We start from the raw sequence: 27,454 nt of genomic DNA, 5'->3' as shown, positions 1-27,454 counted from the left end.
TATGTGGGACGCCTACCACAGCATGGCTTGCCAAGCAGTGCTATGTCGGCACCGGGGATCCAAACCGGCAAACCCCAGGCCGTTGAAGTGGAACTTGTGCACTTAGCCGCTGCACCACCAGGCCAGGCCCAAGGATTCTTCTTGGTGTCCCTTTGTCTTCAGAGATACGATGCTCCTCTCCTCCAAGTAAAGGGAGGGGACCTCTCACACGAGGGTTTTGTGACTTGTTTCAGGAAAGAAGGGTGAGGGGGGAAGGAACTCAGAGTAGCTCTCCTGCTTAAAATATTCAAAATACCAAGGTGCCCTACTTTGAGGTCTCATGTCCTGAACCCCATCAGGATGTATGGAAGGTGGCAAGTGGGAGCAGGGGAGATGAGAAATGAGGCTAGAAGTAAAATCAAGAACCAGATCTTGAAGAGCTTTCTAGACCGCGCAGTGGAGACTGAATTTTATCCTACAGTCATTTTAATGAGGGGTTTTAAGCAGCGCAGTAATCATTGCATTTTAGAAAGATCCTGCAGGTGGTTTCATGGAGAATAAAGTTGAGCTTGGCAAAACAGGAAGTAGGAAAACCTGTTACGAGGCTGTTTCAGCAAACTAGGTCCAGGGTGGGATTAAAACCTTTAGAGGCCACCACTCCTCATCATCCTCCACATGCAATGCAGAATTTACGCAAAGCTAACCATAAAATGAGTCTAATAAAACCCAAGTTCTGATTGTTTTTATGATGATTGTTTAGACACGTTGAAAAAAATATCAAATATCAAAATATTTTAAGATTTTTATTGCCTCCTCTCTTCGGTACCCTTGGTCTGCTGGTGCCTAAAGCGAGTGTATCTCTACCTACTGTGGGATCCAGCCCTGCCCAGGAGAGTCAGGATCAGGCTGATGGGTAAAGGAACTGGGGGGTGCTGAAGTGGGAGGATCACAAGACTGGGTGAGGGGAAGAGAGAACCCTGGGATGGTGCCTGGATTTCTGACTTGGCTGATGGGAGTGGCCATGCACTGCTTTTGGATTTCTACTTCTCATCATTCTGACACTTGGCAGAGGCCCCCTCCAGGACAGGAACGCCTCCAACATCTGTTCCCCTTGCAGAGTCCCTCCATCCTTTGCACTTAGTCCAGGCTCCAATAGATATTTTTAAATGCCCTCATCTGAGGGCCCCAAATAAATCCCTCACAGACTTTAAAATCCTCCGGACCCGATTCAGCCTCTGACGTAACCACCATTTCAGCACTGCTCTGTCATGAAGCTCCCGACACAACCTTGGCTCAGGACAGGAGGGCTCAGCAGGGCCCCCCTTCCTTTCTCCCATCTCTCGTCCTGCCCCGGTTAGTGGCTCCTCCATGCAAAGGTCCCCTTACTCACTCTGGGACTTTGGCTCAGAAACAAAAGGACAAGATGCAGGCCTGAGGGAGACGCAGCTTTATCCCAACATCATGCATAATCCACTGCCAGCCCCCAAATCTGTCTGGGAACAAGGCCCCAGGCAGCAGCTAAAGATATCTCTGGGATTTCCTGAATATTCTGAAGCATTAAGGCTGGGAAGAGAATTTTCCCCATGATCCTGGGCCTAGTGTTCATCACACTGTTTTCTTCAGGTTTCTAAAAGCCCTAACTTCAAGAGAAACAAACAAAAACAAATTTAGAGTGCATACTAGATATATTCTCAATTAGAGCTCAGCTCCTTCTCCATGTTCTTCCAGGCCGAGTACAGGACACAGGCACCCACAGGTACCACTTAGTGTTTTTCATCACCAATACTCGAGCATCCACTTCTGCCTAGGGGTGTATTCTATAGTCAACTGGTAACTCTGTCACCATTTCAGCCACTTGACATAAGCTGCCAGATTTCATTTCTTTCTAAGTTATCCTATTTCTGGATTCCAAAATTTGGGAAAATCTCAGCTTTGGAGCGCTGGACCAGACCATCTCAGGAAGATGGGCCAGTTGATTTTATCAGGGATGGGTCACATTTACACGCATGGTCATCAGAGACAGGCCATATTCCCCAGACACCGGTGGAGATAAATGCGTTTTCTTTTTTTAAAGATTTTATCTTTTCTTTTTCTCCCAAAGCCCCCCTGGACATAGTTGTGTATTTTTAGTTGTGGGTCCTTCTAGTTGTGGCATGTGGGATGCCGCTTCAGCATGGCCTGATGAGTGGTGCCATGTCTGCGCCCAGGGTTCAATCTCTCGAAAGCCTGGGCTGCTGAATCAGAGCGCGGGAACTTAACCACTCGGCCACGGGGCCAGCCCCTAAATGCATATTTTTGGTCCTTAAGCCAAGAAAATCTCTGTTGTACTTATAAATAGTCAAAATAACAACAAAAGCTCACATAGAAGGATGCAGGGTAAAATGTGAAAGAGCTGCTTGAATTCTCCCCCCTCGAGCCCAATTTCACTTCCCTCCTCCCTGTCAACAGTTGGGTACTTGTGGCGCCAGAACTTTCCCTGCTCTTTGCAGATGTCTTTCCTTATACACGCAGAGATCTCCACTTAAATGAGTGGTGGCTATTATCTTAAGCTCTGAGAAATGTGCCCATTTCATGGACCTCATGGTGGTTCCCCTACACACAGCTTATCTTTACCGTTATATTTAATTCATAAAATTCAAACGGAAGTAGTAAAGGGTGGGGGGCGGGGAGTGTGCGCCGAGAATCACAGCGGCAGCCTTCTCGATGCATCCTTGTGAATCTTTTCATGTTCAGTCTGTGACCTTTCTGCAGTTTTATGCATTTAAATAATATCTTGTCTCCAGAGCTCAAGCTTGGCTCGTGAGCTGCCCTGTGAGGTGAGAGATCCTCATTATCTACTTTCACTTGCCTCCTTGGGGAAATTTTTGCAGCCAGAAATACCAGGTCAATTAGCAAGCACCGTGAGCAGCGTGTAATTCTCAGACTGGCTCCGAGAGCCTGCTGGTTCCCTGGGGGGGCAGCACTTAAACTGCCTCTCCAGCATCGTGGAACCACTTCTTCAATCAGTCCTGAATCGGTTCCCGCTCCGGGAAGAAAGTGTCTCTAATTACATTTGCCTTTCTCTTCCTCAGTCAAGAAGGTCCTCTGTGCGGACGCCTGTGCCCAGCGGTTCTCGGAGCTGTAAAGGCACAGCCAGACACGGCAAGGTCCTCCCTCTTCTTTACAGAGCAGTTTCTTTTGCTTTTCCGAGCCAGATAGGTCTGCGTGATCTTTGACGTCATGACTCACGTTCTTTAGTGGTTTACATCATTATTTGCAAGGCTACCTTCCCATGGAAGGCCAGTTTGGTTTCGACATGTTTAACTTCATGTAAAGTCCAGAATGACTGCCTGTATCTACATGACGTGAATTTCCTGCCTCCCTAGAGGGTTTTCGGTTTCCCATCAAGATGAATATTTATTTGATTTAAAAAAGCAAAGTGATCTTTGATCCTGGTGTACCTATAGGTATAAACCTATAAAGAAATGTAAATACCCTTTGTTACCTTTTTCTTTCTGGAGAGCATTTAAAAATGTAGAGATGCCGTATTTTATATGGACTAATTGCTCTTTTGTGAAGACCTTAGGACTGGTTTCCTGTGAGGTGAATGGAGAGAATGTCTTCTATGGAAACCAGGCAGGGAGTTTGTCCCTGTGTTTGCTCCTGCCTGCTCCGAAGCCAGACTCCTATGAGTTTTGAATTGTTGTCCGTGACAACAGAGAAAGGAAAAGGTGCAGCAGCTGAGACATCAGATATAGTGGCCATGGAGTGGGGCAGGCCCAGTGGTGCAGCGGTTAAGTGCGCACGTTCTGTTTCGCTGGCTGGGGCTTGCAGGTTCGGATCCCGGGTGCGGATGTGGCACCGTTTGGCAAGCCATGCTGTGGTAGGCATCCCACATATAAAGTAGAGGAAGATGGGCATGGATGTTAGCTCAGGGCTAATCTTCCTCAAAAATAAACAAATAAATAAATAGAAATAGTGGCCATGGAGATAAAAATAAAAGGGCTGCTTTTTCCCCTCTGGAATGCAAGACATGAGTCCAAATGCGAATGATGTCTTGAGATCAGTGCATTTGATACCCTCCAGTAGTGTAAGAAAGAAAAGTATCAGGGGCCTGCCCAGTGGCGCAGCAGTTAAGTTCACACGTTTCGCTTCTCAGCGGCCCAGAGTTTGCCGGCTGGGATCCCGTGTGTGGACACAGCACCACTTGGCAAAAGCCATGCTGTGGCAGGCGTCCCACATATAAAGTAGAGGAAGGTGGGCACAGATGTTAGCTCAGGGCCAGTCTTCCTCAGCAAAAAGAGGAGGATTGGCAGTAGTTAGCTCAGGGCTAATCTTCCTAAAAAAGAAAAAAAAAGTATCAGAGATTGGGCAGAAAGAGAAGGAAATGTTAGTGCTTCAGGAATGAAGGTTTTTGGAGGTGAGCAGGGACACAGTATTTTGGGAACCATGGATAAGTCATGTCACCTCTCTGGACCTTTGTCTCCTAATCCGTAGAGTGAAGAGGTGGGAGGAGAGGAGTACGGTGGTGTCTTCCATTTGTAACACTCCACAGTTGTGTGATTCTTTGTTCTAGCAATTTTGGCAGTTTGGGCAAAGACCAGTAGGCAAGATCTAAATAAAAGTCTGAAAGGGATGGGAGCTGGACCGGAAGATGTGGGTAGACATGTGCATGGCAGAAAGGGAACATGAACAGTCTGGAATCAAAAGGTTGTATTTAGGGCCAGCCCGGTGGTATAGTGGTTAAGTTTGTGTGCTCTGCTTTTGTAGCCTGGGGTTCACAGTTTCCGATCCTGGGCACAATACACCTATGCACTGCTCATCAAGCCATGCTATGGCGGTGTCTCACATACAAAATAGAGGAAGACTGGCACAGATGTTAGCTCAGGGGCAATCTTCCTCACCAAAAAATAAATAAATAAATAAAAGAGGAGGTTCTGTTTAATCCAAAAACATGGTCAAGGTAGTAGGATAAAGATTTAGAGGCGGCTGGCTGGGTAGTTTGCATTAAGTGAATATTTTCCAGTACAATATTTTAATTTCTTTAATTATTTTAAATGTATTTTAACAGCTTTATTGAGATATAATTCAAAGACCATACAATTTACTCATTTAAAGGATACAATTCAATGGCTTTTAGTATATTCACAGAGTTGTGAATTCATCAACACAATCAATTTTAGAATATTTTCATTACCCTGAAAAGGTAATTGGCTTAGCCAGTATTTCTAATTCCTCCCCACAAATATTAGTGAACCACTAATCTACTTTCTGTTTCTATAGATTTGCCTATTCTGAACATTTCATGTAAACAGAATCATACAATATATGGTCATTTGTGACTGGTTTCTGTCACTTAGCATAATATTTTCAAGGTTTGTCCATGTTGTAGCATATATCAGTACTTCACTTCTTTTTATTGATGAATAACATTCCGCTGTATGCACATACTGCATTTTTTTAATCCCTTACTTGATGTATATTGGTTTGTTTCCACTTTTTAGCTATTATAAATAATGCTGCTAAGAACATTCGTATACAAGTTTTTGTGTGGACGTATGTTTTCATCTCTCTTGGGTATAATCCAAGGAGTGGAGTGGCTAGGTTATATGATAACTCTACCTTTTAAACTGTTTAAAAAACTAACAGGTTGGTTTTTTAAAGCACTGCACCACTTCCATTCCCACCAGCAGTATATGAGAGTTCCAGTTTCTCTACAACCTCATCAACAGTTGTTATTGTTTGCCTTTTTGAGTCTAGCCATCCTAGTGGGTGTGAAGTGGTATCTCATTGTAGTTTTGCATTCCCTGATAGCTAATGATGTTGAGCACCTTTTCATGTGCTTATTAGCCATTTGTTTGTCTTCTTTGGAGAAATGTCTATTTATATCATTTGCTCATTTTTAATTGGGTCATTTATCTTTTTATAATTGAGTTGTGCTATTTATAGATTCTAGATACAAGTCCCTTATCAGATATATGATTTACAAATTTTTTTTCACATTCTGTAGATTGTCTTTGCACTTTCTTGATGGTAGCCTTCGAAGCATAAGTTTTTAATTTGATGATGTCCAGTTTGTCTATTTTCTCTTTTGTTGCTTTTACTTTTGGTGTCACATTTAAGAAATCATTGCCTAATCCAAGGTCATGAAGATTTATGCCTATGTTTTCTTCTAAGAGTTTTAGTTTTTTAGCTGTTATACTTGGGTCTTTGATGCATTTTGAGTTAACCTTTGTTTATGGTGTGAGGTAGGGGTCTATTTTCATTCTAGTACCTGTGCATAGCCCTTTAATTATTATTATTATTATTATTATTTTTTATCAAAGATTTTTTTTTTTCCTTTTTCTCCCCAAAGCCCCCTGGTACATAGTTGTATATTCTTCATTGTGGGTCCTTCTAGTTGTGGCATGTGAGACGCTGCCTCAGCGTGGTCTGATGAGCAGTGCCATGTCTGCGCCCAGGATTCGAACCAATGAAACACTGGGCCGCCTGCAGCGGAGCGTGTGAACTTAACCACTCAGCCACGGGGCCAGCCCCATCCCTTTAATTATTTTTTAACTGTATATTTCTACTCATTTTCTGAGTAGTTGCTCTAGGGCTTACAATACACATTTTAACTTATCAGAACCTGGTTTAGACTTATACTAACTTACTTTCAGTGAGATCTAGAAACTTTACCCCTTTACAGCTCCATTCCTTCCTCTCCTTTGTTGTGCTATTGTTATACATGTTACATCTGTATATATTAAACATACAACAACATATTGTTATAATTATTACTTTATATAATCGTATGATTTGGGGGGATTTTTTGGGGTTTTTGCTGAGGAAGATTCTCCCTGAGCTAACATCTGTGCCAATCTTCCTTTATTTTGTATGTGGGTCACCTGCCACAGCATGGCCACTGCAGAGTGGTGTAGGTCCATGCCCAGGAACTGAACCCAGGCCACCAAAGTGGAGTGTACCAAACTTAACTACTAGGCCACAGGGCCAGCCCTAATCTTATGTATTTTAAAGAAGCTAAGAGAAGAAAGAATAGCAAGTATGGAGAGACTTGGGGGTTATTATGAGCCCTTTGAGTGTGGAAATGCTCTCTGCTTTGCTCATTGTCATATCCTCTACACCTAGAACAGTGTTTGACACATAATAAGTGCTCACATAATGTGTAAATGAATGAATAACAATCTTCATACAGATAATAAATGAACTCCCAGACAGAGTCCCAATACGAAGTGGAGATGAATGATGAAGAGATTAAGAGAATAAAGTTATGTGAGTTGTGGTGACGTTGGAGGAGAGGTAATAATCATAATGAAAAGTAAGAAGAAAGTGTCTTTCTCATTCCTTATGTGTCTGGTTCCTTGCAGCACTGGCATATAGTAGATGCTCAATAAATGTTGAATGAATGAGTGAAGCATCCTATGCCTGGTGCAGATCTTGGAGGATAAGGGAAGAGAATTCCAGTCTTAGAAGTCCCTATGCTCCCCAAATGGACACACCCTTTGCCTCTTCTCAGTGTCCCTGACTCTACACTGGTGCTTCTTCTGGGGTCCTCACCTTGTGTCCCACATCCCCACCAGACTGTCAGCTCCCTTTGTGTATTCTGAGCAGGATGTCCAATCACTAAAGGATGAGAAGTACAAGCCTATTGGTCAGGACTGAGCAGAGGGAAGATAGGACAAATTTATCATTAGCCAAGTTGGTGGGGTGGGAGGTGGACAGTGAGAAGAGGAAGAAGAAAACTATTGGTGATAGACTGAGGCATCTGAGAGAAAACCTGTGATATTCTTCATGTTTTTACCCATTCATTCACCCACAATATTAATTGAAAGCCTGTTTTGTACCAGGCTAGAAATGCATGTAATGAAACGTTCAATTTTCCTTATTAAATACTAGACATAAAAAAAGTTAGTTGTCGTAAGAACATTCTGGAAATAACTATATAGCATGCTGCAGTGGTTAGAAGCCCAAGACTGGAGCCCCCCTGCCTGGGCTTAACTCCCAGCTGAATGGAGTTGCCTGACTTCCCTGTGCTGAATAAAGCTGCTTTTCCTGTAAAATTGAGGTATTAGTACCTACCTTCCCAAATTCTTCTAAGGATTAAATGGCTCAAACAGACAAAGCACCTAGAATGGTGCCTATCACATAGTATGTACTATATAAGAGCTGGCTATTATTTTTTACATAATAATTATTATTAAACAAAGACCAGAATAGTTAGTTAACTGAGATTATCCAGTAAATTTCAATAACATTTTAGATTTCCCATTTTCCATACTACCTGGCTACCTAGGCGTCTTTTTAGTAGCAGTCATTTATGTATACGTATTTGTTTGTTTTATAGCTTGAGTCATTAAGAAGCAATAACTCTCTTCTTCTATATGTTTGTTTCATTTTGTTAAATGATTAACTCGTGGCAAAAAGCTGTTTTCTACCTTGAAAAACCAGCTCCACTCCAGAGGTTACCAGAACAGAGGGGAGACCCCTGGATGGATAATTCATAGAGCATGAAAGCAGTTTCTTTTCTTTCAAATTAGGTTTATATGAGGGAATTGCTTCCTTAGATTTCAAAGCTGCGACAGATCAATGGGCTCAGGAATCAAAGGCAGCGAAGGTGATGTTTCTGGTGTAAATGTATGAGCCATTCAAAACAGTAATTAAAGTCTGTTCCTAGTTGGTTTTATCATGCAAAAGAGCAGCATCATGAAAGTGTCTTTTTGAAGCTTAAAAAAAATTTTAGATTAGAAAGATACAGTAGAAAGGCTGAATGTTTATTTCTATCACTGAATGCAAGAAGTGCCCCCACCCTCCCACAATCAAAGTGTTCTATAACCCACTTGCATTGCTTGGCCCCATGGAGAACAATTCACTTGGACAATTAAGATTTCTCTTACCATAAAACTGCAGGTCCCTTCCAGTCAATTTTCGTAGCAGAACGTGCTTTAAACATTGAGCATCGTCGATACCTGATGTTCTTATCTCGGTAGCAGATGGCCTATTTTAAGTCACACACGCACAGTAAGTGTCCAGGACATTGAGTCCTCAATAAATTCATCACTAGAGAGGGAAGTGATGGCATATAATAGGTGTTTAATAAATGTGTGTTAAATGAGTGAATGATGGTGATGATGGTGAACTGAAAACAATTGGACATAAATAGAAGTCTCATCTAGATTTTTTACCCTGAATGGTCCCAGACAAGTCATTTAACTGCATCATTCCATGCCTCAGCTTCAGTGTCTTTAAAAGAGACTATTGGTTAAAATATGACTGGTGGTTTTCAGAGTGAAATAGAACTATGTTAATTCAAAATAATTACACTGAAGATTCCCACTGCCCAGCTCCCCTGGTCACCGTTAGGAGCAGGGAAGCAGTCTAAACACCAGGCTGCAGAGTAGCTCAGCCCAGTCGTTCACTCTCACCAGGGGCACGAGCACTCACTGGTACTTGGCCTGAGGTTCCTTCCAGGGAGCGCTGCTTACAGGTAAAACAAATAACACAATGGATATGCAACTACACGATTATTTATCCTCACCGGCTATCCAAAGTAAGAAGAAGAAACAACACATACAAGTAGGATGGTCACATTATATATCATCCAAACAAGGACACATCTGAGAGTGCAAAAGGAGCTAATATTAATTACGTTGGGAAACACTTGGCCCCTCTTAGGCAAACCAGAACATCCGGTCAGCCTGGGTCTGTGCCAGCGCCGGAAGTAGTCTCAAGTGTTCAGGATCAGTTTAGTCCTTTTTACCTAATTAAACTTTTTCCCTTCCTGATCCTATCCTTTGTCTGTGATAAATCTTCCCCCAACTCCTCTTAAGATCTAGGTAGACCCCTTGTAGCTTCACCTTCATTTGCTAATGACAGCGTGGACACGAACATTTTTCTCATTATAAAATCATCAGCATTCCTGAGGCAACTAAGAATGAGGCCTATGCCTTCTGTTCCATTTGGTGACATTCCATCTGTCTTTTTAGCTAATTTACTTATGTGAACGTTCTGCAGTTACTCACTTCTTACTTTGTCTGATTCTCTACAGGTGCTGGTGACCTGTACACATTCTCTTGAATTTGTTGACTTATCACATTTTATTTCTGCTAGCCAACCTTGATAGCTTTCCTTCTTTCAACAATAGATTTCCTTTCTCACTAGCACCGCCCACTCAACAGCCACAGGGTTTTGACATCCCTGCTGGCTGTACCCATTAGAATAGGTGTGTATTGTGGTGGAAACGAGCCAGGTCTTTTATACATTTGTTCAATGAATATTTAAGCAAGCACTTATTGTGTGCCAGATACTATTTAGAGCCCTGAGTATGTCATCTAGTCTGTAATTCGTCTATTGGTTTTCTTAATGATATCTTTTGATATTCAGAGGTTTTTAATTCTGATGAAGTCAAACATCAATTTTTTTCCCTTTTATGGTTTGTGCTTTTTGTATACAGTTCAAAAAACTTAACCTACTTCGAGGTCCTGGAGATATTTTCTTAGAAACTTTATGGTCCTAGGTTTTATAAGTCAATGATCCACCTCAAATTAATTGTGTAAAGTATGAGATAAAAGTCGAGGTTCAGCTTTTATTCACAGAGATATCCATTTAGTATCTTTTATTTAAAAAAACTTTCCTTTTCCCCACTGAATTGGCTTAGTGCCTTATGGACAATCAATTGGCCATATACGTGTGGGTCAATTTCTGGACTCTTTATTTTGATCTATTGGTCTATCCTTACACATAGTCTTGATTACTGTAGCTCTTGGGAATATAGTCTAAATAAGTCAACCATGATCACTACCGTTAAGGAGCTTACAATCTGATGAGAGGCAGCCTGACATAGAAGTCATAATCGTACCAAGCAGTGGTGAAAATCACTGCGCTAGCCACAGATGTTGGAAGTACAAAAGAGAACTCCGCCTGGTTTATGGTGGGTGGGTGGGGAAGCTTCTTGAAAGAGGTAACACTTAAAATTATCCTTAAGGGATCAGAAGGAGTTTGCATCAGGTAGAAGCAAGCCTGGTGCCCCCAAGGAAGAGCGAGGAGACCAGTGTGGCGGCAGTGGAGTGACTGAGGAGGAGATTGGAGGAGATGACATCAAAGAGGAAGCGGACCACATTGGACAGAGCCTTGAAGGCCATTTTAAGGGTTTTGGCTTTTACTTTGATTGAGATGGGAAGCCATCAAAGAGTTGAGTAGAAAAGTGACATGATCTGACACCTTTTAGAAGGATCTTCCTCTGTTTGAAACAGACCATGTTGGGAGTTGTGGGGGGCAGGACAGAAGCTCTGAAACCAGCTCTAGAGACTGTTAACCATAATCCAGTCAAAACCTGATGGTGGCTTGGACTCGATGGAACGATTGTGATTGGATAATAATGGCATAAAGAGGTTGTGTTCTGGATACATGTTGTTGGTAGATCCAATAGGATTTGCTGACAGACTGAACGTGAGATATAAGATAAAAAAGAGGAGTCAAGGTTTTAGGCTTCAGCTGGAAGGATATGTTGCCGTTTATCAAGATGTAAGAGGAACAAATCTGGAAAGAAAATCAGCAGCTTTGTTTTTCTACTTTAGGGTAAATATGAGAGATTACTATCCAAGGTACAGGTAATTTCCCCTAAAGAGGAACAAGGTAAAGACAAAGTCACCTTGAGAGTTGACATTGTTAAGCCCAATGTGAGCAGCCCTATTCTAGGTGACGCAGGAATGTAAGGGAACGGGCGTGATGCCCTGTACATGGACCTGCTCTCAGGGAGAGCTTGAGGAGGCTGACTCACAGAAATGAGATAGGAAAAATAGGAAGTCAAGGACCAGATCATGGGATACAGATCTCAGGTGCCACAGGATGGTAGCAGTGTGGTCAGAGGGAGTCAAAGGATGCTTCTAGAAGAAAATGGGAAAGAAGCCGTCTTCATAGGATGGAGAAGATGGAGAGGAAAAGGGGCAAAGTTGTGGGAATAAACAGGAGCCACTCAGGACACAGATATTCTAGGCCTGGCTGGAAGAGTTGTCAGAAGGATTAAAAAAAAATTGGTTCCTGGCACATATGGGCACTTGATAAATGGCACCTAATAATATTTATTGTATTGGGGGAATAGGTGGAGATAAAACTTCAACCTCTCCTGAGTCCAGCCCTAGCCCCATGTCAGCACCTACTCCTTTGATGCCTTTGCCGTTTCTCCTTTCCCGGGCTGTCTTCCAATACTTATGTTAGAAAACCTTCAAATCTGGCTTTATAAATTACTTGTGAAGCGGGGAAAGGAATTGGGCTATAATATCTCAGCTTGTCCATGGAGGCTTATGGGTTTTTAATCATCTCATCCGTGTGAATACTACAAAGGTCCAGAAGGGGGCAATGTGACACTTGGACTTCAGGAGGGTTTTTTTTTCACAAATGTTTTGGAATCCACTCTCTATTGTTAAAATCCAGAATCTCAGAAAGTCAGGGCTGGAATGATCTGTAGACATCGTAGGGTCCAACACTCTCACTTGCCAGTAAAGACACTGAAGCCCAGAGAGGGGAAGGGACTTGCTTAAGGTCACACAGGCATTTAGTGGGAAAGTCAAGACCCTAACCTCATTTGACCCTAAGTCAGTGCTTATTCCAAGACCCTATTTGGTTGTTTGATTTGGAAGAATCTTCCTCAAAAGATGAGTTTCTCAAACTTGAGTCATGTACCAGTAACTTTTAATGGAATAAAATTCTCACACCTCCCTGGATGGATGGGACTTAAATTATTTTATTATAGATAAATATAAATAAAAATTCTACATTAAAGATACTGAAAGGGGCTGGCCCCGTGGCCGAGTGGTTAAGTTCGTGCGCTCCGCTGCAGGCGGCCCAGTGTTTCGTTGGTTCGAATCCTGGGCACGGACATGGCACCACTCATCAAACCACGCTGAGGCAGCGTCCCACATGCCACAATTAGAAGGACCCACAACGAAGAATATACAACTATGTACCGGGGGACTTTGGGAAGAAAAAGGAAAAAAAAAATCTTTAAACAAAAAAGATACTGAAAAATGTACAAATATAAAACTCCATTTAAATTCTTTTTTCTTACAGCTTGTATACAACGATAAAGCAAACCACATTTTACCGAGTTAAAAACAAACAAAACTTCAAACCAATGAAATTCAGATTAAAAATATTACTTGAAAAGTATAGATGGCATTGTTTTGTTGAAATTAATTTCTTACTCATAAGTAAATATAGTACTTTTCAAAACAATGACATATTTATTTGTATCACCTTAGTTTCTTTCATATGACCGTCCTCAATAACTATTTGTGAATTTGCTTTGTATGAAGGTATAAATAATTTGAACTATTTTGAGATATAAGTCTGAAGTCTCTGCAATTGTTATTCTACCCTTAACCCATGCACTTTCTTCTTATCTAGCTATCCTTTTTTTTTGAGGAAGATTAGCCCTGAGCTAACTGCTGCCAATCCTCCTCTTTGCTGAGGAAGACTGGCCCTGAGCTAACAACCATGCCCATCTTCCTTCACTTTATATGTGAGATGCCTGCCACAGCATGGCTTGCCAAGTGGTGCCATGTCCGCACCCGGGATCCAAACCAGTGAACCCCGGGCTGCTGAAGTGGAAGGTGGGCACTTAACCGCTGCGCCACCTGGCTGGCCCCTATCCATTTTTAATTTTGAAGTAATTAGACATGTTATAAGACTTTCAAACAATATAGAAACATCTGAGGTATGAAATAAAACAAACTCATTGTGTAAACATTATAAGCATTGTATAATATTAGATGGTATAACTATTAGGTTGTTGTAACAAAAGTCAAAACAATAGTGGCCTTAAGAAGGTAGAATCTTATTTCTCTCACATCATAGTCTACACATAGGCAATCCAGGGCTCACAGTGACCCTGCAGTGATGGGGACCCTGATTCCTCCTCTCTTGTGGCCCTGCTATTCTTAATTCATGGCTTCTATCTTGGTCTAAGATGGTTTTTTCCATTTACACCACCATGTCTATATTCCAACCAGCAAGAAGAAGGACAGAAAGAAGGGGAGGAGAGCATGTTGCTTTCCTTTTAAGGGCACAACTTTGAAGCTGCATTCATCACTTTTGCTCACAGCCAGTGACTAGAACTCAGACCCGTGGCCAAACCTAACTAGAGGGGAGACTGGAAGCACATCAGTTGGATAGCAGTGTGCTTATCTAAAACTTCCGTGTTATAGAATAGTGGTTTTCAAATCCGGCCATACAACAGAATCACCTGGGAAACTTAAAAACAAACAGACAAGGGGCTGGTCCGGTGGCATAGTGGTATAGTGGTTAAGTTCACGTGCTCTGCTTCCATGGCCCGGGGTTTACAGGTTCCGGATCCCAGGCTCGGACCTACCCGCCACTCATCAAGCCATGATGAGGTCGTGTCCCACATACAAAAGAGAGGAAGATGGACACGGATGTTAGCTCAGGGGCAATCTTCCTCACCAAAAAACAACAAAAAAAGAAAGGCAAATATTTCTTCTCATTTCCAGTGCCTTGAAAAACAAATAAACAAACAGACAGACAAAAAAGCATGCCCTCTCCCAAGACAAATCAAATCGGAATCTCTGGGGGCAAGGCCTGGATTTCTGCATTTTAAAATAGCTCCGTGGTGATTTTGATGCAGGTCTAGGCTGAAAACCGCTGCTAAAGAAGAAAGAAGGAACAGACTGCGGGAGGGTAACTAAGCCTCACCATATACCCCCTTTCACTGCGCCCAGTTCTGACCCGCCCACTCTCCCCACCCTAGTTGTCATCCACTAGTTCAATGTGTATTCTTCTAGACCTTTTTCTATGAATATGCAAATAAACACGTGGTCTTTCCCAACACCCACAGCCCAAGAGTGACTCCAGAATTCCTATATGGATGGGTCATAGGATAGTCATATTACTAGAAAAGGCATGAGCCTCTGTGTTTGCGTGGCACTTTACCTGAATTTAAGAAAATAGGAAGAATCTGCATTAAAGCATGGGAGAGTCTGAAGGAGAATTTGAGGTGGTGGGAGAGCTAAAGCCTTGAGTTCCTGCAAGCATCACATATTTGTCGACGAAAATAATCCATAACCAATCTATAAATGAAAATTTGGGTGAGTTTATTCTGAGCTTAAATTTTAGGATTATAACCCGGGAGAGTCTTTCCACAAAGGAACAGAGCACTCCAAAGAAGTGGGGGTATAAGGGTGGTTATATACCCTCAAAGAGGGTGTTTCACATATGATTGAAATGTCCCTCCCACAATAGTCACAAGATTGCCCTGTCGGCACAGCGCTTGATGGACACAGCAGGTAGTGGGTCTGCTATCTTGGTGGGCGTAGCAGGAGGCATGTCTATTGTCTCAAGCTGGGTGGTCACAGGTGAGCGCAGCAATCAGTTCCTAGCCTAAGGAGAGATGCTTAATCCTTAAAGAGACGCCAACGTTGGGACGGGGAGGGAAGTTGCACCTTTATCTCAAGGGCCTTTTGCTCTTGCCATAGGGAATCTCTAAAGCAGATATACAATGCATGCTCAACGGCCTCGGTCAGGCCCTTTTGGAAAGACAAGGTCAGGCCGAATTAGGTTTACACCAAATGGCTTCCTCATATATTCCAATATATCCTATTGCTTGCCATTTTTATTTGTCATATTGAATCATTTCTCTCTTTCTTTCTTTCTTTTTTTTTTTGTTGAGGAAGATTAGCCCTGAGCTAACTACTGCCAGTCCTCCTCTTTTTTGCTGAGGAAGCCTGGCCCTGAGCTAACATCCGTGCCCATCTTCCTCTACTTTACATGTAGGACACCTACCACAGCATGGCGTGCCAAGCGCTACCGTGACCGCACCTGGGATCCGAACCGGCAAATCCCGGGCCGCTGAGAAGCAGAACTTTCGAAGTTAACCGCTGCGCCACTGGGCCGGCCCCTGAATCATTTCTCTTTTCCATTAGTTTAAAATGCCATCTCTAGTAACATATTAAATTTCCATATCTACAAAGATCTTTTTTTAAAAAAAATTCTCTATTCTGTTAGCTCAAATTGCTCTTGCACGCTGACCCTTCTTGCTTTTTTTGTCTTTAAGAACTCCTCTCCTGTCCCCTGCCAGCAGCCCTCACGTGCCTCCACCACTGGGTAAACATTTTAAGAATTCTCAGATGTGTTGCTTATATTGTGTGACGGGACCTTATCAGGTGTGAGAGGCTCTTAATCAAGGTTTCAAATCCACTTGAAGTGTTTATGATGATAAAAGTACGAGCTTTTTGTCTGTAACACTGTTTTCCTCTTCATGACCTCAGCCCTCCAGCCTCCTGCCATGAGACTCTTGAGTTCTGCTCAAATAGAAAAGGAGAACGTTTTTTTTCTAACACCCCCTAAGGCCGTCACTCCGACATTCCCTCCATCTTGGTGAACTCACTACGTTAGAGCTGGAGAAAGTTCAAGGCAGTGAAAGAGCAGTTTGTGCTTTGACTTGCAAATATTTTTAATCCCCTAAAAATAAACCAAGAGCTGCAAATAAGCAAGAGTGTTCCCACACTGTGTTTCCTAAATTAGTTATTTCTGAGGAGATGAAGAATACATTTTGTTTTTCTGCTTGGGGCCACCTGCTTGTGATTCAATGCGTGATTCTGTTCTGTATCTTAATGCCATTTCTTATTTGTTTGGAGGCCGGCATACTCCCTCAGAGGTGATGGGAATATTGTGTTTTGGAAATGAAGTATAAATGAGATTAAAAAATTTATGGAGAAGGGCCTGAGTTTCCGCCAGGTCTCCACTGGAACGTAAGTCCATTCTCTTCCTCATGTGTTTGAAACTCCTGGTTTCACGTGTGTAAGATTTCCTTACAGTCTCCACCCTCATGGAGCTGTCAAGACATCAAGGGCAACTTCCTGAATTTCATTCGGCCTTAGTTTTGTTTTTTGTTTTAATCTGTGAAAAGAGAATGACAATACCTTACTTCACAGGGTTGTCATGTCATGTCATGTTATTCATTCATTCATTCATCAGGCACTGCTGTCTGTTGTAAAATGCCTAGCACTTTAAAATTACAAGTATTCTATTTTTGGATCTAGTAAATTTTAACAATCATTTTTTTAAATTGCATTATAGAAGATTTTAAACATATACAAAAATGGTGCAAAGAACATTAAAACCTCCATGTGCTCATTAGATTTAAATTCTCATCATTTCCACTTTTAAATTGCCACTCCTGATTATTTCGAAGCAAATTCCAGACATACTGCATCTAACAATTTTAAAGATTATTGTTTGATCTCATTTAAAACTTAAAATCCTTTTAATCACTTTAAACTGCATTTATAGTTTATTTCATTTCCTTTTGAAGCACTTTGATTAACAAAAACTTCCAAAATACTAGTAATTCTTATAAATACGATGATTTAAGCATTTCAACAGGGTAAACTTTGTTCTCTTAAATATACTCCAATGCTATTTATGAACAATAAAATTTCAACTTAAAACCCCAAGTTTAAATCAATTATTCAATTCTTCATTTTAAATTTGAATCACAAAACTATTTTGTTACTTTATTACACCAAATTTTCTTCACATTACAAGTACATAAAATACCAATTTCGCAGAGGCTCATCAAAACAAAAATAGTAATACTATGGGATTTGAGTCTCTTAAACATTTATGGTTTTGGGGGGGTGTTTTTGGGGAAGATTAGCCCTGAGCTAACTACTGCCAATCTTTCTCTTTTTGTTGAGCAAGACTGGCCCTGAGGTAACATCCATGCCCATCTTCCTCTATTTTATACGTGGGACGCCTACCACAGCATAGCTTTTGCCAAGCAGTGCCATGTCCACACCCAGGATCTGAACCAGCGAACCCCGGGGCTGCCAAGAAGCAGAACGTGCACATTTAACTGCTGAGCCACTGGACCAGCCCAACATTTCTGTTTTCAATGCTAAATCTTCCCAAGGTCAAAAGATACTTAATCACTAAGAAACTATTAGGTCATCCTGGACCTCACAGAAGTGGGTGCTCCCACCCAGTTGGCTACATTTGTGGATTAAACTCAACTGATTTGTTTTCTGTTTCATTCTGTAGTGGATTGTTTTCATAATTTTCCTTTTGACATATTTATTTGACAGTTAATATTTAATTGACAGTTAATTGAGTATTTTATAACTTTGTCTAACTCTGAGGTCAGAGTTTTAAGAAAAATACCAGTGACAAAAAGGTATTCTGTGAGGATGAATTAGATGGTTAAATAAACTTGGAGAACACTGAATTAAATAGACAAACAGATTTTGGTGAGGGGTGTGTGTGTGTGTTTTAAATATCTCAAGACCGTAAGGTACTAATGCAAAAATCTAAGAGGGGTGTAGTAGGCGCCATTCCCGGATGTATTGGACTATGGACCTATGGACGCCCTCCCCTTGTTCTGATGTTCCTCTAAAACCTAGAGCAGAATCTTCAGATTGGCAACCTGAAGGCCACATTTGACCTGACAGTTCAGTTTCACTTGGCCACAATATTTTAAAATATTTAATCCACCATTGGAAAATGGAGAGAGTTCACCTAAAATTTCTTGATTTCCAATTGCTTTTAAATTAAAAGACCTGGCAAAAGTAAGCCTCCATCCCAGCGTGGCTACCCTGGCTGGAGCCGAGCGTGGGCTGCCTAGTTTGGCATGGTTGCTGTGCTAAACCTCACAGAACACCTGCATGGCCCTCCTCAGCACTGAGTCTGTGACCTTGATGGTCAAGGGAACCTCAAGGGTGGTAGAACTCAGTGTGGGAAGGCCGTCAGACTGAGTGGACTGACCACAGATGGTGAGGGTAAATGGGGGAATGCGGGAGACCGGGCCAAGTGGCCGGGAAAGCAGCCTGTGAGGTCAAGCAGGGCAAGAGGTGGTGTCAAGCAGCAGCGCAGTTCATCACTAGGGCACAGCCGGTTCACATGAATTTTCCATTTGCTTCAAAATTCCCCAGCCACCGCCCATGGGGATCTTGACATGTGTACTGAGAAATAAAGAGCTAAGGCCAAAAGCTAAGATGATGCACATGATTTTTAAATGGTAAAATAGATTTTCAAATGAAGCGTGTGAGCTAATGATCCCCTGAGGGTGCAGCACGCCTGAGGATTACAATGGGGCTGTCTTTGCATCCTGTTGCCACACAGAGAGAACACTTAGCCTGTCGTCTGAGCAAACCAGTGCCTGGCCTTGCTAACCAAGGAAGAGGTTGTGAGAGCCTCGTCCAAAGTTTTGTAATTTGAACTCAGGCAAAGAGAACAAAGGCAAGATGGTTTTCTTTGATATTATTTTCACAGTGGGTCACAAGTCAAGAAAATAAATTACCAAGTAAGCTTTGCTTTCTTTAATCTTATTTAATCCATGGCCATGCAGCAACAGTAAGAGAATAATTAAAGGGCCGTTCCGCCTCCTCCAGGGGCTTTGATCTACCATGACGTGACTCCATGTTTTTGTCTGGTTTCTAAACTCTCATTAATGTCCATAAAAATTGGTCAAAATCAAAGGGGCAAAAGGTAAAATGACAACAAATCTCACTTGCATCTAAGAAAAGAGGGGATTTCATCTGCAATTAGGTATATCATAATTTCCATTATTTGCTTATTTTTCAACATGATGTAGCTTGATGTTTTGGAACACTACCAAAAAGTAATCAAAATATAAACTATTTATAGCATCCCCACAACCTGCAATCAGGATTTCTGTTTCCAGACATCTAAGACACGTCTTTAGAAAAACAAAAATCCTGTAAAATAAAAATGAGTATTCATATCCAAACAGGATTTATCATTCCTGTTAAATTTTTTTCTTCTACTTTTTTATTCTATTGAAACATGTGAGAATCTGGAGTTTACCCTCATTCATTAGTACTTTTGAAATTGCTAAGATTTGTTGGCAATTCAAGAGCAATAGCATACGTATGTCTTACTTTATTGGGAATGTATTGTGACTCTGAAACTCTAATAATTAGATATTGGACTTCGTGAATGGATTGCCCAGTTATCTTGTCCTTTTTTTCTCTATTGTTTATCTCTTCTAGATTTTTTTTTTAACAATTCCTCAGTTGAATTCTTTAATTTCAGTTTCCAAGAGGGCTCTTTCTTATTCTTTCTTTCTGTCTCTTTTTTTTTTAGCATTTTGTTCTGGGTTTACGCATGCAGTAATTTTTTTGTCTCCTGCTTCCTGCACTGCTCTCTGTTTCCTGCAAATTCCTTTTGGTTGTCATTGTTTGGCTTGAATATGGTTTCTTTCTTTCATTGTGGAGCCTCTGCTCAGGTGCCTGGTGCTTCTTGCCTGGACGTTCATTCTAAGCAGAAGGCACTGAAATCTGACTGAAAGCTCCGTGCCTGTGAGTGAGCCTGGCACGTGGAGGATTGCACGGTGGGTGGTCAGGAAGCTTTTGTGCTGGAAATCCTCCACATGTCAGCTTCAGGAGGTCTTTGCTCTTGAAGTCCTGAATTTATCCAAAGGAGGAATCCCCTGCCTGGAAGATTATGTTTGTTTCCCTCCATTCTGGAAACTCAGAGTGCAGGAGTGCAGGGAGAAGAAGGGATCAGGGTTTCCCATAACCCAGAGTCTGACCTAATCGGCTGTCCTGTGCCCTGCATTCCTGAGCTGGGCTGGGAGTGGCAGAGAGTAGCAACCTACCTGGCTTTGAGGAGGGAAAGGTCTGCACTCCACATTCAAAAATTCCCTTGTGTTTGGTCTGCTCCATTCCTCCAAACTTTGAGGTACTTTGTCTCTCATAGTTTGAAGTCTTTGGAGTGTTCAGAAAGGTGAATCTCACTGGCCTGCCCTTATGTGGGATTCAGGTTGCCGTTTTCTTCACGGTCCTTGCCAAGTCACTCACCACTCCTCAATTTGCTTTCTGTCTCCCCCAAAAATGTGTTGGCGTCTTGCATTTGCTGCTATCTCTTCTCTTATGCTCTTTGTCCTTGTGAGTTTATACCTTTTCCCCTCCTAGTCCTAGTGTGGATTTTTGGAAGGAAGGAGCGATACATGAAATTTATCAGTATTTAACCAGAGTCCCTAATTAGCTTTTGATTTTATTTATTTTTTTAAAATAGCAATTTAGATTTTATTCTTTTCCTTTTTCTCCCCAAAGCCCCCCGGTACATAGTTGTATATTCTTCGTTGTGGGTCCTTCTAGTTGTGGCATGTGGGACGCTGCCTCAGCATAGTTTGATGAGCAGTGCCATGTCCGCACCCAGGATTCGAACCAACGAAACACTGGGCCGCCTGCAGCGGAGCGTGCGAACTTAACCACTCGGCCACAGGGCCAGCCCCTAAGCTTTTGATTTTAAAAGCAATCCATTAGATATTTGAGAATCTGGTGCAGCAATTTCTCTATATAATCAAAAATAAAGCAAACATTGCACACCAATTGTGTAAGGTGGCAACACATTATATGTTTTGGGTTTTTTAAGGCAAATATATGCATGTGGAAAAAATGCAGATCATATAAAAGATTAAATAGTGAAAAGTACACCTTTCTCTCACTCCAATTCCGAGCCAAACAGTGCCCCTCGCCAGATGCCCTAACTATTGCCAGTTTCTTAGGCATTCCTTCCTCTTTTTCTTTTCCTTTTTCTTTCTTTCTTTTTTTTTTTTTTTGAGGAAGATTAGCCCTGAGCTAACTACTGCCAATCCTCCTCTTTTTGCTGAGGAAGCCCTGAGCTAACATCTTGCCCATCTTCCTCTACTTTAAACGTGGGATGCCTACCACAACATGGCTTTTTGCCAAGTGGTACCGTGTCCACACCGAACCGGCGAACCCTGGGCCACTGAGTAGCGGAACAAGTGAACTTAACGGCTGCGCCACCAGGCTGGCCCTCCTTCCTCTTTCTTATATATCTGATGTCACATCAGATGTGCTCCTCTGACCTCTTAACAGTATATTTGGATATTGTAACATTCATTTTCACAAGTGCATAGTAATCCATTATGTATATGTACTGTAATTTATTTAACCTACTGATGGGCATTTGAACAATTTCTAGTTCTCTGCTACAAAACAATGCAGCAGTGAATATGTATCTATCCATTTTTGTATTAGAAATAGATATATCTTTGTGAGCGTGTATGTTAGACAAATTCGACAAGTGGAATTGCTGAGGCAAATCTGTACACTTGTCCTTTAACAGCTATAGTCAAAACTGCCCTCCAAATGATTGTACCAGTTTATACCCTCGGTAACAATGAATGAGAGTTCCTATTTCTCTAAACCCTCTCTCACTAGTGCATTATCAATTTTTTTTGTAGTTTCCACATACAATGTGTAAAAAATCGAATTATAGTGCAGTTTTGCTGTGTATGTCTTTGGCTGTAAGTGAAGAGCGTCTTTTTCTATATTACAGAGCCATTTATATTTTCTGTGAAATGTCCTCTCATGTTCTTTATCATTTTCTCTTGGGTTGTTGGTATTTTTCATATCAGTTTGCAAAAATTCTTCCTTTATTTAGAAAATTAGCACTTCGTCTATCAGATATGTTGAAAAGCTTTCCCTACTATTTTATCATTTAATTTGCTTTGTTTGTTTATGATACTTTATGGCAAACAGAAAGTTATAATTTTACATAGTCAAATTTAATGTTTTCTTTTATGGCTTTCCCTGAGATGATGAAAAAATGTCTGACTTTTTCTACTATTTTATGTTTTAATTTAGTTTACATTTACTTAGTTGATCTATTTGAAATTTATTTTGAGTAGGTGTACAGTAGGGGTTCAATTTTTCTTTCCAGTTGGCTTGCTTGACGTCCTGATAAGTTGGAATTCATCATCAATACAAACCCACAGCAACATTTGCAAAGCTGTAAAAACGTCTTGATCTGAACTGAACAGAAGATTAACTGTCTCCATGGCCATTAGGGCAAGACAACTGGTTCAAGGCCATTGTGCAAGAAATTTAATTTTCAGATGTTGGTCTGTGATCCAGTCCGTGCTGAGGGAGAGAGGAGAGGAGCAGGACAGACGGATGAACCAAACTCAGTCCCCACCTTCACAGGGATGAGACATTTTGGAAAAGCACAGAGTGCTGTGGGGATTCAGAGAAGAAGTGATTATTTCTTACTGGAGGGTGCAGGAAAAAAGTCATGAAGACATTATGGCTGGGCGCTATTTCTTATCACTGAGGATGCCACAGACTTTACCCTCCAGTAACGTTACCCTCTCTTTCTGTACCCTCAAACTAAGCTGCTGGGCCTGGATACTGATCAGACTGGACACTTGATCAGAAATACCAAAATAAGCTTAGGAGAAAAATTAGCCTTTGTCACAGAATGACATAGAAAGAAGATGTGGGAGCAACCAGTATAGAAACAGCTGTACGAGAACACGCAGGGTAAAGAAACAGAACACAGTGTTATTTGAATCAATGTAAGAACTTTTGAAAACTGAAATCTTTATAATCATTACTATCATATTATTCAAAAAATCTGGCTTTAAAGCAACCCAAGGCAACATGCATATTTTCCCAAACATCAAGAAATAGAAAGATTGTTTTGCTAGAAATATTTACAGGATGTGAGAGCTTTTCTAAAATGTAGATTGAGGAGTGTGAGTGTACATTTTCTTCTTACTAAATCATATATAAACAAGCATCTACGACTGAGATGAGTCATAACTTAAATTACATAATGCTTTTAGATGAATGCTTATAAAGCAGTTTCACGTTCATTGTAAATCCTGTACAGTACATTAGCTGAGCTAATAAACTTTCTTACTGTCTGTGCTTAGGAATGACCCAGCACCTGCCCAATTTTTGAGACAGCTCACAGCTTAGAAGAAGGCTCATCTAAATAAAGGTCGGCTAAAGTGACATTGCAAGGATTTAATCCTTCTCTGACTTCCCATGTGACCAGAAGGCTGATTTGCAAGTTTCTGCTTTCCTGCTGTCCAGATTATTAGGTCTCTGGGGCCCTGCAATTTGACAGCAGGAGAAGTGCAAAATGAAGAAGGGCCGAGATGAGCACCAGCAGCAGGGACCTGGGGGCCTCCTTGGGGCTTTTACATACCAGAGTGAAAGATTCTCTGGCCATCAAAGGAAATAGCAAACCGGACCCTTTGTTCTGGGACACAGCCGCCTACCACGGAGCATCAGGCTGCACGGCCAGCCAGAGAGTTCCTGGAGCCTGCTCAGGAAAGTGGCTGTGGGAAATGCATGTGTGTCTGATTGCATAGTGGGAGCTGGGAAGTTCAACATGAAGGAAGCTGTGAAATGTCTCCAGTGAGGTGGGCAGTTTTTGGCTTGGCTCGGTTCACTCTGCTGGCCCCTTTGCCTCTGTCCTCCTCTGATTGAAGCCAAGAAGGGAGTTGCTCACCAAGGAGTCTTTGCCCAGCTCTGCAGGCCAGCTCTCACGGACACAGGGCTCTGGCAGTCCTTAACTCCTATCTCCCACCCACCAGCCTCTTCCGCTCCTCCCCAACCTGCCCTTGATCGGTGCCCCTTTGCTGAGATGGAGACGTGAGCCCGTGTGGACGATGACTGCAGTGTATGTGAATGGAGGCAGTCTGCTGAACCCCCATTATGCCAGATGGGATCGGCGGGAGAGCGTGGAGAGTGGCTGTCAGACAGAGTGCAGCAAGGAGGATGAGGACGGACAGCCTCGCCAGCTGACACCCTTCGAGAAGATGACACAGGACATGTCCCAAGATGAGAAGGTGGTGAGAGAGATCACACTGGGGAAACGGATTGGCTTCTACCGAATCCGAGGGGAAATCGGAAGTGGGAACTTTTCCCAAGTCAAGCTCGGGATTCACTCCCTAACCAAAGGTAGGATCTGACCTCCCAAGGGTCATCCCCGTGGCATTGGGACCTAGTCTGGGGATGGTTTAGGAGTAAGGGGCCAAGGGAACAAGTGAGGAGACACTCTGAGCCCCTGCTAGGCACAAGCCCCGTGCCAGCTGCCATCCATTGTTATCCCGGCATTTCACAGTGACGGTGTGAGGTCAACATTTTCATTTTACAAATAGAGAAAGTAAGATCCAAAGAAGTTAAACGTGGTGTCAGCAGTTCCATCTGAGATGATTTTGACTCCAAAAACTCTCCCACTGTGCCATGTGGATGAACTCACTCAAACATTGAGGGGAATCTGTCCTCTCCAATTAGACCTTGGAAAGGTGAAGTGGAGTGTGGCTTGATTCCAAGGCAAATCCTTATTTATAACTTCTGCGTTTGTGTCATTAGCAATGGCACAGAATGGCACGGAAGACCTCCCCGATTGCCACTATCAGTGGACCGCAGGGTCCTGTTTCCCCTCCTTACCGGAGGCTGCTACTTCTGATATTTTTTTTTTTAAAGATTGACCTTGAGCTAACATTGGTTGCCAATCTTTTTTTTTTTCCTTCTTCTCCCCAAAGCCCACTGGCCCAGACCCCCTGTACATAATTGTATATTCTAGTTGTAGGTCTTTCTAGTTCTGGTACGTGGGAGGCCGTCTCAGCACAGCTTGATGAGCGGTGCTAAGTCCATGCCCAGGAGCCGAACCAGTGAAACCCTAGGCCCCCAAAGCAGAGTGTGCAAACTTAACCGCTTGGCCGCCAGGGCTGGCCCCTGCTATTTCTGTTAAATTTCGAGAAAAGAGACTTGACCTCAGGACCTCCTCTCCTTCAGTCTACTCTGTACTATTTCTCCTTGTTGCTTGGCTCCTTGCTCTTTACCAAAGACCCACACTTGGCTACTGGGCACTCTGGCTTCTAGACCAGCAGTGCCCACCACTCTGGCCTCTGGGAGGAACTGTGCTGAGAGCCCAGCAGCTCTTTGCTGCCCTAACCCAGAGTGGGCACTTCCCCAAGTTACCTCTACTTGGTTACAGCATGAAGATTATCAGAAGGGAGTTACGAGACAGAAAAAGAAAGCTTGCAACTCAGTGTAATTTACTGACTTTCTAAAGGCCTTTGGCTCTCCCCTCTCCCTGTGAGTCCCGTACTGACATTTTCTCTCCTTGGATGCAGCCTACCACCGTGTCTTCAAGGCTGCTCTTTTCTTATGTTAGACTTGTCTTTTCTTCTCTTTCCCCTCCAATTCCCAATCCCATGCCCTTCCCATCCCTATGTTTGACCCCTATAGAAAAAGTACCACAGACCCCACACACATACGCACATGCACACACACGCGTGCACACATGCTCCCGAGCCACTGGAGCTCCAAGTCCTTTTCCATCTTGCTCCGAGCCTGAGTGTCTGGGTTCATGTCTTCACATCAGCTACTCATCTTACTTACCTGGGTAAATTATAGTCCTCCTCTGAGCCTCGGAGCCCTCACTGATAAAATGCAGCCAGTAGCAGTGCTTACTTTACTTGTAAAAGTAGACGTAGTGCTGTAACTCAAATCTAATTGAGGCAGAAGTTGCTTTTCAACGGTCTAGAGCAAAAATGAAAGACAAAAGATAAAATGCATAGGGAGACGAGGGGCCGGAAATGAGACAGAAGGCATGATGACGAAGGGGAGAGAAGTTGGATAAAGGCAAAGGGGAGAGGAATTCAGGAAGGAGAGAGCATCCAGTGCAGCAGAGAGGCCACAGCAGTGAAAGTCTGCACAAAGGCTGCTGGAGTGGCCAACTTGGAGCTATTTCCTGACTGTGGGTCCAGATGTTAGATTCCACTGGAGAGGAAGCAGGGTGGGGCAGTGGAAAGAACACAGACTTCAGAACCAGACAAATTTGTTTCAAATCCTTATTGTCACCTACTAGACATCTGACTTCTTGCATCTTACTCAGCCTCCTTGCTCCTCAGTCGCTTCAGCTGTAAAACAGAGATAATGATCCTTCTCTTAGATGTATTGGGAAAATTAGAAATAACATATGTGAAGTACATGGCACATAGTGGCCCCTCAATGAATGGTAACTATCATTGGTACAACTCTACTTTTTACTTAAATAAACATTTCAAAAGGAAATGTTACATTACTAAAATAATGAAAAACCAACATCACTTGCTATGAATAGAAGGTAATGGTAAAAATAAATAAAATGCAAACAAATTGAAAAGTTTTATTATTTATTTATTTTTCCAGCTTTATTGAGATATAATTGACATATAACAATGTATGAGTTTAAGGTGCACAACATAGTGATTTTATATATGTGCATATTGCAAAATGATTACCACAATAAGGCTGGTTAACACATCTATCACCTCACGTAATTCCAATTTTTTGTTTGTGGTGAGAACCTTTAAAATCTACTCTCCTGGAAACTTTCTAAAAATCTTGAAGGGAAATTACCAAGTAATAGAAGGTAATTTAAAACGAGCCAACAACCAATCTGAGACTTTCTCTTTGCCTTAATTAGGAGAAGGAAAGGAGGACTGAAACGGGAATAGGGTTTGGATGCCGTGAATCAGGGCTATTTAAGGCTGTTTCCATGCACTAGAATCGTTCTGGCCCTGTGAGTGTTAAAGGTTCCACTTTGGGAAACACTGACCTCATCTAGTTCTCCTGTATTTTACAAATGAGGAAACAGAGGCCCAGTGTTTGCTACCCCAAGGTCATGGCAGAGGCAGGTTTAGAACTCAGCTTTC

The 27,454-nt window shown here is 42.2% G+C and overlaps 1 protein-coding gene across 3 annotated transcripts in view; it reads left to right on the top strand.

Moving 5' to 3' along the window:
* Nucleotides 1-27,454, top strand: part of NIM1K (NIM1 serine/threonine protein kinase) — a 57,325-nt gene that overhangs the window by 16,981 nt on the left and 12,890 nt on the right. For 2 of the 3 annotated variants that reach the window (XM_046672002.1, XM_046672001.1), the window contains exon 2: nucleotides 23,672-24,707. In XM_046672002.1, coding sequence (XP_046527958.1) covers nucleotides 24,416-24,707 — 292 coding nt within the window. In that variant the 5' untranslated portion in view covers nucleotides 23,672-24,415. Of the gene's footprint in view, nucleotides 1-16,654; nucleotides 16,719-23,671; nucleotides 24,708-27,454 lie in introns of those variants that run through there. The other variant, XM_046672003.1, reaches the window with a different exon arrangement.

This window comes from Equus quagga, chromosome 9 (genome assembly GCF_021613505.1).
Source record: "Equus quagga isolate Etosha38 chromosome 9, UCLA_HA_Equagga_1.0, whole genome shotgun sequence".
In the NCBI taxonomy this organism is placed as follows: Eukaryota; Metazoa; Chordata; class Mammalia; order Perissodactyla; family Equidae; genus Equus; species Equus quagga.
The sequence above is the reverse complement of the archived record's forward strand: the minus strand, read 5'-3'. Positions and strand labels throughout refer to the sequence as shown.